Source organism: Haliotis rubra, unplaced genomic scaffold, assembly GCF_003918875.1.
Source record: "Haliotis rubra isolate DU_JTF1 unplaced genomic scaffold, ASM391887v1 Scf1210, whole genome shotgun sequence".
NCBI lineage: Eukaryota > Metazoa > Mollusca > Gastropoda > Lepetellida > Haliotidae > Haliotis > Haliotis rubra.
Genome location: NW_025765127.1, coordinates 146,612 through 161,369, shown reverse-complemented (window position 1 = coordinate 161,369; position 14,758 = coordinate 146,612). Strand labels below are relative to the sequence as shown.

The 14,758-nt window shown below is 39.2% G+C and overlaps 1 protein-coding gene across 1 annotated transcript in view; it reads right to left on the bottom strand.

The window, feature by feature from the left end:
- Window positions 1-14,758, bottom strand: part of LOC124265357 (obg-like ATPase 1) — a gene marked incomplete at its 5' end in the record, with an annotated part of 191,500 nt that overhangs the window by 64,780 nt on the left and 111,962 nt on the right. The window contains one exon of the mRNA XM_046700132.1: window positions 9,548-9,644. Within this exon, the coding sequence (XP_046556088.1) occupies window positions 9,548-9,644 (97 nt within the window). The remainder of the gene's footprint in view (window positions 1-9,547; window positions 9,645-14,758) is intronic.

Sequence of the window (14,758 nt, the reverse complement as noted above, 5' to 3'; positions counted from 1 at the left end):
GTTGCTGATGAAAACATCTGTTCAACATTATCCATGCGAATACAACGTATGGGAGCTAAAAGGAAAAAAAACTATTTGAGACGAGCCCCAAATGAAAGAAAAAGAGTGCCAAACAAACTCACACACAACTCCAGGCACACCACGCCAAACATTACGCAAAAAGGCTTCCAACAACCTACCAGTCATTATAAATAATACTTACACTCAAAAACCCAGTTTGGACAGATTTAATAAAATAGGGACTTCTTTATATCACCGACGGCCCAGGGATACATTGCCGAAGGTGTCATAAGTTTCATCGACATTTACAGCACGGAAGATTACCCGTGCAAAGCATGCGACAGTCTGAAGGAAAGCGCAAGGACGATATCTCCTACTAAGAGACTACCACTGCAAAGCGTGGTCCACGTGCAGATATGGGAGACGATGTCAATTTCAATTGACAATGACGAGAGCTGTCCAGCGTGAGCGGGTTAAACACAAGCTAAACGATACTGAAGTAACAAATAGTATGTGTAAGTGTATTTTCAAAGACAACAGAGGGACAAGTGAAATTCTATTTTCCTCACTGTATAGTTGCTATCTTTATTGGTTCTCTAGAGAGCACAATGAAAATTTGCAGTATGTATTTCAAATGTTTGCTGATCATTTTCTGTTCATGATGAGAGCATAAACATGTGATTCTTTCCGTCGAATGGCACAGGTGTTATGTGCCAAAAACCCAGAGCGTTACACAAAATTAAAATACAATGCAGTAGAGGTGTTATATCTTCATTGAAATTCAGTCTTTTGGAAGGGGTATGTCTTTAGGCAGCTTTTAAAGATTGTCAATGAATGAGCGTTCCGGGTCTGGGTAAAAGTTGTAGCTGTGGTCTAAGGGGGGTAATTCTGGTCTAGCTGAAGGAAGCGCTAGTAAAATATTTCCACACCCATCACTCGCCGGCTTTGCAATTCCCGAAGAGTAATGCGCTTTTGCCAATCAATTCTGTCTTGTGGAGTTTGCATGTCTGGTAGTCCCAGGTCGATATCTCTAGCCGTTCGGCCGCCATCTTGGATTGAAGTTTTTGGTGATGTTTATCAGCAAAATGCTGACTACTTTCCTCCCAAAATGTGCTGCACTGAAACTACAAGAGCTACGGCTTTCAAACTTTGCATACTTTGTGTCTATGCATGTTCCTACACAGTAGCATCGTCAAATGTGCCTATGTTTATATGATGGCCGCCATATTGGACGCTACTTCTGTGCAAAAGTTGTCTTCAAAAACTTGGTGACCTTGACCATTAGAAAGCATTTTTGACATACTATCAAGTTCCGGGGTCAAAACCCGGAAAAAACTCAGAAATAACGATTTTTTATTAGGGCTCCTTGCCAAAAGGCAGGAGACCTATTGTAATCGTTGGTGTTTTTATTATTATTATTATTATTTATTCTTCCGCCGTATTTTGTTCCAGCCCTACAAAGAGCACTGCTGTACAGATTCGCTTGAAAAAATTCACCCAGATGCCCACCGAGGTGTAGATATTCCCCATTAAAATCTCTAGGCTGTAGGCCCAATAGCAAAGGGTAGATAATTGAAAATTAATTCAAAAATTTCAAATGCAAATGCAAATATCTCCAATACTAATGTTCCAATGTATGCCAAAGTTCTTCAGCAGATGCGCAATCAAAATGCCTACAATTTCGAATGTATGCGCCAAGTCGTTAAAATGCACCGTTTGGACGCTATGTTGGATTGAAGTTTTTGGTGATGTTTTTCAGCAAAATGCTGACTACTTTCCTCCCAAAATGTGCTGCACTGAAACTACAAGAGCTACGGCTTTCAAACTTTGCATACTTTGTGTCTATGCATGTTCCTACACAGTAGCATCGTCAAATGTGCCTATGTTTATATGATGGCCGCCATATTGGACGCTACTTCTGTGCAAAAGTTGTCTTCAAAAACTTGGTGACCTTGACCATTAGAAAGCATTTTTGACATACTATCAAGTTCCGGGGTCAAAACCCGAAAAACTCAGAAATAACGATTTTTTATTAGGGCTCCTTGCCAAAAGGCAGGAGACCTATTGTAATCGTTGGTGTTTTAATTATTATTATTATTATTTCTTATTCCGCCGTATTTTGTTCCAGCCCTACAAAGAGCACCGCTGTACAGATTCGCTTGAAAAAATTCACCCAGATGCCCATCGAGGTGTAGATATTCCCCATTAAAATCTCTAGGCTGTAGGCCCAATAGCAAAGGGTAGATAATTGAAAATTAATTCAAAAATTTCAAATGCAAATGCAAATATCTCCAATACTAATGTTCCAATGTATGCCAAAGTTCTTCAGCAGATGCGCCAATCAAAATGCCTACAATTTCGAATGTATGCCAAGTCGCTTAAAATGCACCGTTTGGGCTATATGTTGGATTGAAGTTTTTGGTGATGTTTTTCAGCAAAATGCTGACTACTTTCCTCCCAAAATGTGCTGCACTGAAACTACAAGAGCTACGGCTTTCAAACTTTGCATACTTTGTGTCTATGCATGTTCCTACACAGTAGCATCGTCAAATGTGCCTATGTTTATATGATGGCCGCCATATTGGACGCTACTTCTGTGCAAAAGTTGTCTTCAAAAACTTGGTGACCTTGACCATTAGAAAGCATTTTTGACATACTATCAAGTTCCGGGGTCAAAACCCCGAAAAACTCAGAAATAACGATTTTTTATTAGGGCTCCTTGCCAAAAGGCAGGAGACCTATTGTAATCGTTCGTGTTTATATTATTATTATTTCTTATTCCGCCGTATTTTGTTCCAGCCCTACAAAGAGCACCGCTGTACAGATTCGCTTGAAAAAATTCACCCAGATGCCCACCGAGGTGTAGATATTCCCCATTAAAATCTCTAGGCTGTAGGCCCAATAGCAAAGGGTAGATAATTGAAAATTAATTCAAAAATTTCAAATGCAAATGCAAATATCTCCAATACTAATGTTCCAATGTATGCCAAAGTTCTTCAGCAGATGCTCAATCAAAATGCCTACAATTTCGAATGTATGCGCCAAGTCGTTAAAATGCACCGTTTGGACGCTATGTTGGATTGAAGTTTTTGGTGATGTTTTTCAGCAAAATGCTGACTACTTTCCTCCCAAAATGTGCTGCACTGAAACTACAAGAGCTACGGCTTTCAAACTTTGCATACTTTGTGTCTATGCATGTTCCTACACAGTAGCATCGTCAAATGTGCCTATGTTTATATGATGGCCGCCATATTGGACGCTACTTCTGTGCAAAAGTTGTCTTCAAAAACTTGGTGACCTTGACCATTAGAAAGCATTTTTGACATACTATCAAGTTCCGGGGTCAAAACCCGGAAAAACTCAGAAATAATGATTTTTTATTAGGGCTCCTTGCCAAAAGGCAGGAGACCTATTGTAATCGTTCGTGTTTATATTATTATTATTTCTTATTCCGTCCAGTTTTTTGTTCCAGCCCTACAAAGAGCACCGCTGTACAGATTCGCTTTGAAAAAAATTCACCCAGATGCCCACCGAGGTGTAGATATTCCCATTAAAATCTCTAGGCTGTAGGCCCAATAGCAAAGGGTAGATAATTGAAAATTAATTCAAAAATTTCAAATGCAAATGCAAATATCTCCAATACTAATGTTCCAATGTATGCCAAAGTTCTTCAGCAGATGCTAAATCAAAATGCCTACAATTTCAATGTATGCCTAAGTCGTTAAAATGCACCGTTTGGACGCTATGTTGGATTGAAGTTTTGGTGATGTTTTTCAGCAAAATGCTGACTACTTTCCTCCCAAAATGTGCTGCACTGAAACTACAAGAGCTACGGCTTTCAAACTTTGCATACTTTGTGTCTATGCATGTTCCTACACAGTAGCATCGTCAAATGTGCCTATGTTTATATGATGGCCGCCATATTGGACGCTACTTCTGTGCAAAAGTTGTCTTCAAAAACTTGGTGACCTTGACCATTAGAAAGCATTTTTGACATACTATCAAGTTCCGGGGTCAAAACCCCGAAAAACTCAGAAATAACGATTTTTTATTAGGGCTCCTTGCCAAAAGGCAGGAGACCTATTGTAATCGTTCGTGTTTATATTATTATTATTTCTTATTCTGCCGTATTTTGTTCCAGCCCTACAAAGAGCACCGCTGGACAGATTCGCTTGAAAAAATTCACCCAGATGCCCATCGAGGTGTAGATATTCCCCATTAAAATCTCAAGGCTGTAGGCCCAATAGCAAAGGGCAGATAATTGAAAATTAATTCAAAAATTTCAAATGCAAATGCAAATATCTCCAATACTAATGTTCCAATGTATGCCAAAGTTCTTCAGCAGATGCGCAATCAAAATGCCTACAATTTCGACTGTATGCGCCAAGTCGCTAAAATGCACCGTTTGGACGCTATGTTGGATTGAAGTTTTTGGTGATGTTTTTCAGCAAAATGCTGACTACTTTCCTCCCAAAATGTGCTGCACTGAAACTACAAGAGCTACGGCTTTCAAACTTTGCATACTTTGTGTCTATGCATGTTCCTACACAGTAGCATCGTCAAATGTGCCTATGTTTATATGATGGCCGCCATATTGGACGCTACTTCTGGGCAAAAGTTGTCTTCAAAAACTTCCACGGGCTTCTTTGCCATTTGGTGCCAAACCAAACTTAGCACATACAACACTTTAAACGCTTGTTCTGAAGTGGCCTTTGGTTGTTGAACATTTTCTGTTCTTGGTCCTATGTCAAAAGTCACTGCAAGCGCTACGGCTTTCAAACTTTGAAGAGCGCCATCAAAGTTGCTGATGAAAACATCTGTTCAACATTATCCATGCGAATACAACGTATGGGAGCTAAAAGGAAAAAAAACTATTTGAGACGAGCCCCAAATGAAAGAAAAAGAGTGCCAAACAAACTCACCCACAACTCCAGGCACACCACGCCAAACATTACGCAAAAAGGCTTCCAACAACGTACCAGTCATTATAAATAATACTTACACTCAAAAACCCAGTTTGGACAGATTTAATAAATAGGGACTTCTTTATATCACCGACGGCCCAGGGATACATTGCCGAAGGTGTCATAAGTTTCATCGACATTTACAGCACGGCAGATTACCCGTGCAAAGCATGCGACAGTCTGAAGGAAAGCGCAAGGACGATATCTCCTATTAAGAGACTACCACTGCAAAGCGTGGTCCACATGCAGATATGGGAGACGATGTCAATTTCAATTGACAATGACGAGAGCTGTCCAGCGTGAGCGGGTTAAACACAAGCTAAACGATACTGAAGTAACAAATAGTATGTGTAAGTGTATTTTCAAAGACAACAGAGGGACAAGTGAAATTCTATTTTCCTCACTGTATAGTTGCTATCTTTATTGGTTCTCTAGAGAGCACAATGAAAATTTGCAGTATGTATTTCAAATGTTTGCTGATCATTTTCTGTTCATGATGAGAGCATAAACATGTGATTCTTTCCGTCGAATGGCACAGGTGTTATGTGCCAAAAAACCCAGAGCGTTACACAAAATTAAAATACAATGCAGTAGAGGTGTTATATCTTCATTGAAATTCAGTCTTTTGGAAGGGGTATGTCTTTAGGCAGCTTTTAAAGATTGTCAATGAATGAGCGTTCCGGGTCAGGGTAAAAGTTGTAGCTGTGGTCTAAGGGGGGTAATTCTGGTCTAGCTGAAGGAAGCGCTAGTAAAATATTTCCACACCCATCACTCGCCGGCTTTGCAATGCCCGAAGAGTAATGCGCTTTTGCCAATCAATTCTGTCTTGTGGAGTTTGCATGGATTTTAAAACTTCATATGTGACCTTTATCGAGCTGTTAGGTGTATTTCCAGTATATATACCTGCTCTCGATTTACAAATTCAGTTGCAACAGCTCGAGTGTAACAGTGTAATGGATACTAATACAAACTACTGAAGTACCTTAATTGCTGTGAAATCACAAGTTCACTTGAATCAGCGTGAGAGTGAGTGAGTGAGTTTAGTTTTACGCCGCAGTCAGCAATATTCAAGCTGTATGTCCTCGGTCTGTAAATAATCGAGTCTGGACCAGACAATCCAGTGATTATCAGCATGAACATTGATCTGCCCAATTGGGAACCGATGACATGTGTCAACTAAGCTCAGCGTGAGAGAAACAGTGTTGTGGATATTGGTACATGCTACACAAATACAGAGTACGGGCGCTTTGTGTCACATTTCAACTTGGCTGTTGTTGATATTTAAATGGAAATTGTATCTACACGCACCTGAAAATAAACACCATAAACAACCACATTTTCAGTAAAAAGAAATAAATTATTAGCAATTGAACGTGCATTATTCTTTTTCCTTCGAATCTCTAATCAAGCCAACAGCTGTTTCCAAAGCCATAAGTGCAATTACCCATACCATACAACACAATCCTTTGTTTCTAACCCTAAAAACATAAGAATTCAAGGTTTACTACTGAAGTATTTCTCATTACTGACAGTGATATGATCCATATCAGCTACAGCCTTTACTGCTTTCGACATCTGCATGACAGGTACCAAATGGCTAGAAATTGTCCAGGCCAAGGAGCCCTCAATGTTGCTCGCAACTTTAATTATTATTATTATTATTATTTATTATTCCGCCGATTTTTTTACCAAACATAACTCCTAAGCCAATGCTCCGAATCGCTTACCAAAAATCACACAGATGCGCACCGAGGTGTAGATATTCCCCTTAAAAATCTCTAGGCTCTTGGCCCAATAGCAAGGGAGATAATTCAAAATTAATTCCAAAATTTCAATGTTTGACAGCAAATATCTCAAGAACTAACCGTTCCAACACTTCCAAATTTCTTGTACAGATGCACAATCGAATTCCCAACAATTTTGCCTGTACGGGTCAAGTCGCTAAAACCTACCATTTGGCAGTTATTTTTGTTTTCAGTTTTTGGCCATGTTTTTCAGCAGTTTTCTGAATAGTTTGCTCCCAAAATGCCAGTATGGTAGATGATGTCTTGGTGATTCCAGAACACTAATTGTTTTGACCGTAGACCCAAGAACAACTGAGATACAGCCATTCAAAGAGGGAACTATTTCTTCTCCGGAATTTCTTAAAAGGTCCATGACCCCCGTGACCCCGGCTGTATTTGGAAGATCCGCTCGCCTGTCAAAACACGTCTTCTGGCTCCGTTTTGGACGATGATATCTAGCCCTCAGATACAATAGATAGAACTAAAGCCAAGGAGACCTCATCGTTGCCTGCAAGTATATTTCATTTTGCATTCTACTTTCTATTCAAACTCCCAAGGGCTTAAAAGAGAATATGAGTGAATTGCAATAATTTTGCTGGGTGAAAGATAAAATCATCAGAAACATATTCCCAAATTTTCAATTAAAAATTATGTATAATTATGTTTTAATCGCGAAAACAGTTTCTGTAAATCTCAGCTTCAGCCATTATGCATATTTCGCTGGAATCCACGTGACCTTTCTGCTTGTGACGCCAAATGTGCCTGGAGTCCGCCATATTGCCAAAGACCAAGCGCTACAGTAGTACAAATCGTGTTGTTTCTGTCGTTCTTTTAAATGGTACGATGGTGTATTGCGTTGCCTGGGGATGCACGGCATCATCGAACATGGGAAAGAACCACCATTTTTTCTCTTTTCCAAGTGAAAGGACAGATTTCGGCAGGAGAAATGCGCCAATCATACAGAGTCGGACGCATATGAAAGAGACATGCATGGGGTATGGAAATCCCCAAGCTGGGCTGAAGAAGGAAAAAGTACCCACGAGATTCACTTATACTCCATCATTCCCTGTACCAACTTACTGTCAGTGGTATTTTTAACATAAATTAAATCAAGTCTGATTGCCAGTCAAATTGCCCCCACTACAAAATGACCCGGCAAATTTGGTCAAATTGCCCCAGTGGGGTAGTCAAAATGCCCCAATTTATTTAAAATGAATAAATATAGGCCATAAATGTATAGTTTTGTCAACTGTGATATTATTTTCTTCATATATAAGTATATACATAGTTATGAGTTTTACTAATGAAACATTTATCAGAAATATTACTTCCTATATGAAGAACATAATATCATAATAACTTGACAAAAACTATGCATTTACGGCATCTATTCAATCATTATAAATAAATTTGAACAAATTAGAATGAATGACCAAATTTGCTGAGGCATCTTGTAGCTGGGGCAGTTCGACTGATACTCATGCGATATATATTATCAAAATCAGTAAGAGATTTCACATGAGCTTGAAAATGTTTCGCTATAACATTCTTTTCGGTTTGGAGCACTAAATGATGCAGTCTACTCAAAACATTGCCGAATACAACGACAAATCATGAAGTACTTGTTGCTTTCATTGTTTTCCATTTTGTCCAATTACGCACATCGGCATCAGACTCGCTATTTGTCAGTAGTGTGTGCCGTGAAAGTTGTTCTGTATTCTCATTGGCTGACAAGATGTCATTCTAAGGCTATGACCAAGTACCATAACTATTTCCGTAACCAAACAATGGGGAAACATACGTTGTCCTGACTAGTATTATAAAATTCACCAGTTTTCGGGGAATAACTTATCTGCGTCGCAAATATTATCTCTGCTCGACCAGGCTGGGATCTTGTATCGAGACTTGATACGTTATTAATGAGAACTAGGATCCTAATTTTTTTCAACAAAATAATTCCAGTGTAATTTTTGAAGCAGATAATTTTTATTTTCCCTCGTCTGAAGCATAATTATTTTGTTTTTAAATCCCAGACACCCTACAGTCACCCATTTGACACAAAATGAAATGTAATCACATTTTTTTAAAAATAATTCTTAGTGACTGGTCATATATTTATAGGGGTGAGTTTGCTGGCTGGAACTGTATGACATTTTGCTGACAAATAGTAATCATGTTAAATGATATTGTCTATTTTTAAATTTATTTTGACCTCAAGCGATGCCTCCGTTTCGCTTGATTCTTCTTCTTCATCTTCAGTGGAAGATTGTCTTGCAATATGTAAAATTGGATCGTATTGATACGGTCTAACATCCATTTCAGAAATGACATCAGGAACATCTTTTACTGCTTCAGAATCCACGGACACTGTTAAGTTGTGAGGTAAAATCAAGAGGAAGCCATCAGCAACAGGCACATATGACGTCATGTCACGTGATACCCCTCTGCTCATTAACTGTCGGGTGTTATCATAATATGTGGAAATACGAGTACGTTTTTGTGCTTTGATTGCTATTTTACAAACTTTTTGTTCATATTTAATCACGGAATGCGACTTTTAGAATATCCTTTACAATATATCAAAAGTTTTGTTTTCGTTCGTATTCTCCATTAATTACTTCTTAATTTAAGTACTTATCCCTGGTTTGCAACAGTAACTGATGCTCATTCATAAACAGTTTTGAAACTAAAACATACTATGGGGAACATATTGCAAAGGGATTGCAAATCAGTTTGAAATACTCAATTTTTCCATCATGTAGGTTCTGGGCATGACAATTCTAATCATATTGTTGTTACCTGTACTGTCCATGCTTTGACTTCATCTTTGCCAGAAGTGAAGAAATAGATGAGGTTAAGAGCTTTGTATCCCGTAACTATTATCTTCTCCAGAGCACTGCAAACATAATGGCATAAAATTGTAGTAAATAAATCAAAAATTAAAGTAGTATTAGCAATATTTCAGCCACATCATGACAATAACACAAGATTTAGACTATACCTATCAAAACTGGTCAGAAAAACAATTTCAGTTTCACAGATCTGGGGCCTGATCCAAAAAGCGTTCGTATCAATATGAACATCGTAAAACCTGTTCCTATTTCTGTCGTAACATTAGCATCAAGATGGTGGCATATTTTTTGCTTGGCTTATTTGAAGAAGAGTCAACAAACACAGTCATGACCAAGGGTGTTTCGAGACTGATCTTGGGTTCTCAATATGCTGTATGATGACAGCATCATCCGACACTATGTTCTATCACATCATGCCATTTTTGAGCTTATAAACTCACTATCACCATATGTTACTTCCCAAAATGCGCTGGAAACACGTTTTAATTGCCCTAAGATTTTATGGTGAGGGATCGATTTTCACTGCACTAGCCGACTTGAATGGGGTATCCCAGTCTACTGTCTTAAGGGTATTTACCCACAGAAACAACGCTATAGTGAAACACGTGATGCTTATTTCATTCCCAAAGGCAGCATCCAACCACCAAACCACCAAGGAATAATCATATCACATTTGTAGATTTCCTTATACCTATTTCGCGACTTGCGTATGCAGGAAGGAAGGATTTCCATGCCATAAACATTCAAGCGGTCCGTGATGCAGAACTAAGGTACATAATACTACTTAGATTTAACTACAATACCCAAAAAACAGCTTATGTTTTACTGTCAGCATCAATTTATTAGCCATATACAAGCGTCATGAGAAATGATTTAGTGAAACTTCGATGGATACACAGCTTGTTTACTCCACTAATGACCTTGACAGTGACCAGATAAGCCACCTATTCATTTAGAGTTTAGTTTTACACCACACTATCGCTGCATTTTCATTGCCAATCATTATGCTAGGCAAAATATCGGTTCTGTCATGAGGTCCAAAAAAGGTTGCTGTTACCGTATGCATTAAAGTATTGATCAATAAAATAGAATGATGTTTTTGGTAGATATCGTGGAGACAATCGATTGAAAAAGAAGGACATCTGTATATATCAGCATAAAAATAAAAACACTATCTACTTGTGTCATAGATTAGTACCTAAATGACATAAATGGGTTATTGTACAGGAGAAACCTACTGAAATGAAAACTTTTATTATGTGTTTATTGAAAAAAACTAAAACATCCATGCTTGTCACGTCCTCACTCAGGTGCTGTCAACATGGGTAGAGGAACAACAATGCCCGTATCAGTTGTGAAGGTAATAAAGAGGGTATATTCTTTCTTTTCGTGGGAAAAGAAATTGGGGAAGAATATGATAAATTTGAATCGGGTATTGCCAAAAACAGCCCGAGCTGTGGGACTATCTGTGAGTCAAGTCTCAGGCATCATCAATAAACAGACGAAGAAAGGTAGTGGAGGGACCGTCTCAAAAGAGCGGAGAGGTAGAAAGAAAGTGGTTGACAGTTTTGATAGGGGCATAATCAGGCGCGCAGTTCAAAAGCTTTATCGTAGCCCCATCCCTCCCACTGTCAAACGTATCCAACATGAAATTAGGGATACTATTTGTGTTTCAAGCAGCACTTTAACACGTGTTTTGAAGGACATGGGGTTCCAATATACCAAACGAGGAGAAAATAGACATTTGTTCAGAGAAGAAAAGACTATGGTCAATCAGAGATGTGCCTACCTGAGACAGATACGCGAGTACAGAGAACTGGGGTTTGACATTGTGTATACTGATGAAACGTGGGTGAACAAAAATCATTCGACAGGTAGAATGTGGCTGCCATGTGACATGTCCTCTGCACCTCAGATACCGTCAGGTAAAGGGAAAAGACTCATCATATTACATGCAGGTAGGAGAGACTGTGGACTGATTCCAGGATGTGATCTTGTTTTCGAGGCTAACAGCAGAGGGTGACTATCACAAGGAAATGAATTCTCAAGTCTTCATGGAATGGCTGGAACATCAACTGTTACCAGAGTTACATAACCCAAGCGTCATTGTTTTAGATAACGCTTCTTACCATAATGTGAAGGTGGAATCAACAGTTGCCCCAACCATGGCCAGCAAAAAGTGTGTGATGCAATCCTGGTTGAAAGATCATGATGTTTCTTTTGATGCCAAAGACACAAAGCCAAAACTTCTTGAACAAATAAAAGTAAACAAACCTAAACCACAGTACCAAACCGATGCTCTAGCTGGATCTCAGGGACATGTTGTTCTGAGAACTCCAGTGAGAACACTGTGAACTCAACCCCATTGAACTAATATGGGCGAATTGCAAGAACTTCATGGCGAAAAAGAACAGCACTTTCAAACTTTCAGATGTGAAACGATTGGTACATCAAGCTTTTGAAAGGATTGACAGTGAAACATGGACAAATGCCGAAAACTATGTCATCAAGATTGAAAATGAATACTGTGAGGTTGATAGGGGTTGCTCAGAGTGCTGTCCAACCAGTGATTGTCCATCTTGATGACAGTAGCTCAAACGAGTTATGAGACGACCCTCCACTTACAGCATGTGCATTTCATTCACGTTGTGATTGACAGACGCAATTGACATGTTATAGCCTGTTCCATACTGTTTGCTGCATGAGGTATTTTGCTTCAATGTAACACATATTAATCGGGTTAAGTCCTAATTGTATATGACACAGTAAAGTGTTAGAGCCCAATTAAGATAGTGATTTATTGTTAAATTTCATATTTCATGAATTCAACTACGAAGATGATAATGCTATTGATTTATTAAAGATACTCATCCATCTAATATTTTGATTTCTACTTTAGCTTTGTGATAAATGCAAACTGTTTTGATGAAATAAACAAAAAAAAGAGGTGACAAACTGTTGGACTGTCGCACATACATTCAGAGAAAGTAATTAGATAACTTTAATTATTAGTGAATGCATGGTTCATGAAAATTTGAAAATTTGAACTATAAATTGTACATTTATGATATTTATCCTATCTCATGTATTGTACTCTCTCTCTCATGATTCGATAGCTGAGCGAAAATCAACTACAATGAAGTTTTCGGCCTCTCTTGTGCCATTTGCCCACACACTCCACTGTTCCCATTCCTGGACAGCATCAGCCTCTGTGAAGCATGCAGCATGCCCTCCAGTTGATCATGAGACTTCTTTGTCTGATCATCCTCTTCTTGGAGTGTAATCCTATTCTATGTTAGTGTGGTAGGTCAGGCGAGCATCTATTTTGTGAGATAGGATACGTATTATAAATATACAATTTATAGTTCAAATTTTCAAATTTTTAAACTTATCCTATCTCACGTAGTGTACTTATCCCACAGTAGGATGGTGGGTGACAGATTACCCAGTATCTGTTTTAGTAGAGCTGTGTCAAAGCGATGCCGTACCAGGGCCCATTATGAGTGTAACCTGGCAATTAACTACATAACTCCTGATTTATGGTGGATTGTCCTCAATCCCTTGGCTTACACAGCACAGAACTCCAAGGGCGCTCCCAAGCAATGTGGTTTTCAGAAGCAACTTTTGTTCAGACAAATGGACGGAGCTCGGCAAGTGATCAACAGAAAGACCCAGTAAATTAAAGTCTAGCGACTCTAATCTGGCCAGCCCCTGCTACGAAAATTCATTAATGCCGATGCACTCTCACGCAGGGAATATGAGCAAAATATTAACTGTCAGAATCAAACAGAAGAAGATGCTGAGAAAACAGTCTTTTCAGCAACCTCCCTTGGGCAATGAAGCAATACCAAAATGTTGGATAACCAAACAGTGCCAGCAAATGTCGTTGCAGCAATACAGGCTACAAGTGACGATGTCACACAAGCCACAATGGTTTAAGTAAATATTAATGCACATCCCAACTTACGTCACCTACAAAGGATTTGACCAGATTTCACACAGAGTTTCGACTACAAAGAAGATGATGTCCTTCCAGAAGATGAAAAGAATCGCCAAGATTCTATTTGAAGCCACTACCTTTGAAATCGATGAAGGAATTTTATACAGATTCGTCCCAGAGAGACAGAAGGGTCATGCAGACAAATTCATTAAACAGCTGACAGTTCCAAGAACTCTCAGGAATGAGGTCCTGAGATCCTACCATGATTCCCAGTTTGGCGGTTGTCACGATGGAAAGGAAAGGATGCACAACACCAAAAATACTACTGAGTGAGTGAGTTTAGTTTTACGCCGCACTCAGCAATATTCCAGCTATATGGCGGCGGTCTGTAAATAATTGAATCTGAACCAGACAATCCAGTGATCAACAGCATGAGCATCGATCTGCACAATTTGGAACCGATGACATGTGTCAACCAATTGCAAGCCTCTAGTCGCCTTTTGTGGCAAGCATGTGTTGCTGTCCTATTCTACCCCGGATCTTCACGGGTCCCAAAATACTACTGGCCAAAGATGTACAGCAATATTGCAACATATGTCCGGGCATGTGAGGTATGTCAACAGACGAAGAGGCATTACCACAGCAAAAAGGCACCCCTATGTCCACTACCTGTGGAAGAGGTCTTCACCCGGTGGCATGTTGACATCCTTGGTCCCTTGCCAACAACACCAGATAAGTACAAGCACATTTTGGTCATCAGCAATGGTGTGAAGCCTTTCCCCTGAGAACCCAAGAAGCCACAGAGGTAGCAGATGTTCTCGTGAGAGAAATATTTTGTCGGTATGGTGCTCCAAGGACCTTAATTTCAGACAAAGGTCAGAACTTCATGTCAAAATTAATCAAGGCTATTTGTGAACTTTTGGCTATCCAATTCACTCATACTAGCCCATACCATCCCCAAACAAATAGCTGTGTAGAAAGACTCAATTCCTATATCAATCAATCACTAAGAGACTATTGTAACAAACCTCAAAATGATTGGCCCCGGTTTCTTCCAGGCATCATGATGGCATATCGGATGGCCCCAAATTCATCAACTCAAAAGTCCCCTTTTATTATGCTTTTCGGAAGAGAAATGAGAGCTCCACAAGATGTTTCATTAATTCGAAAGGAAAATTTAGGCCACAACAACAAAAGCTTTTTTGCAAATTTGCTTGA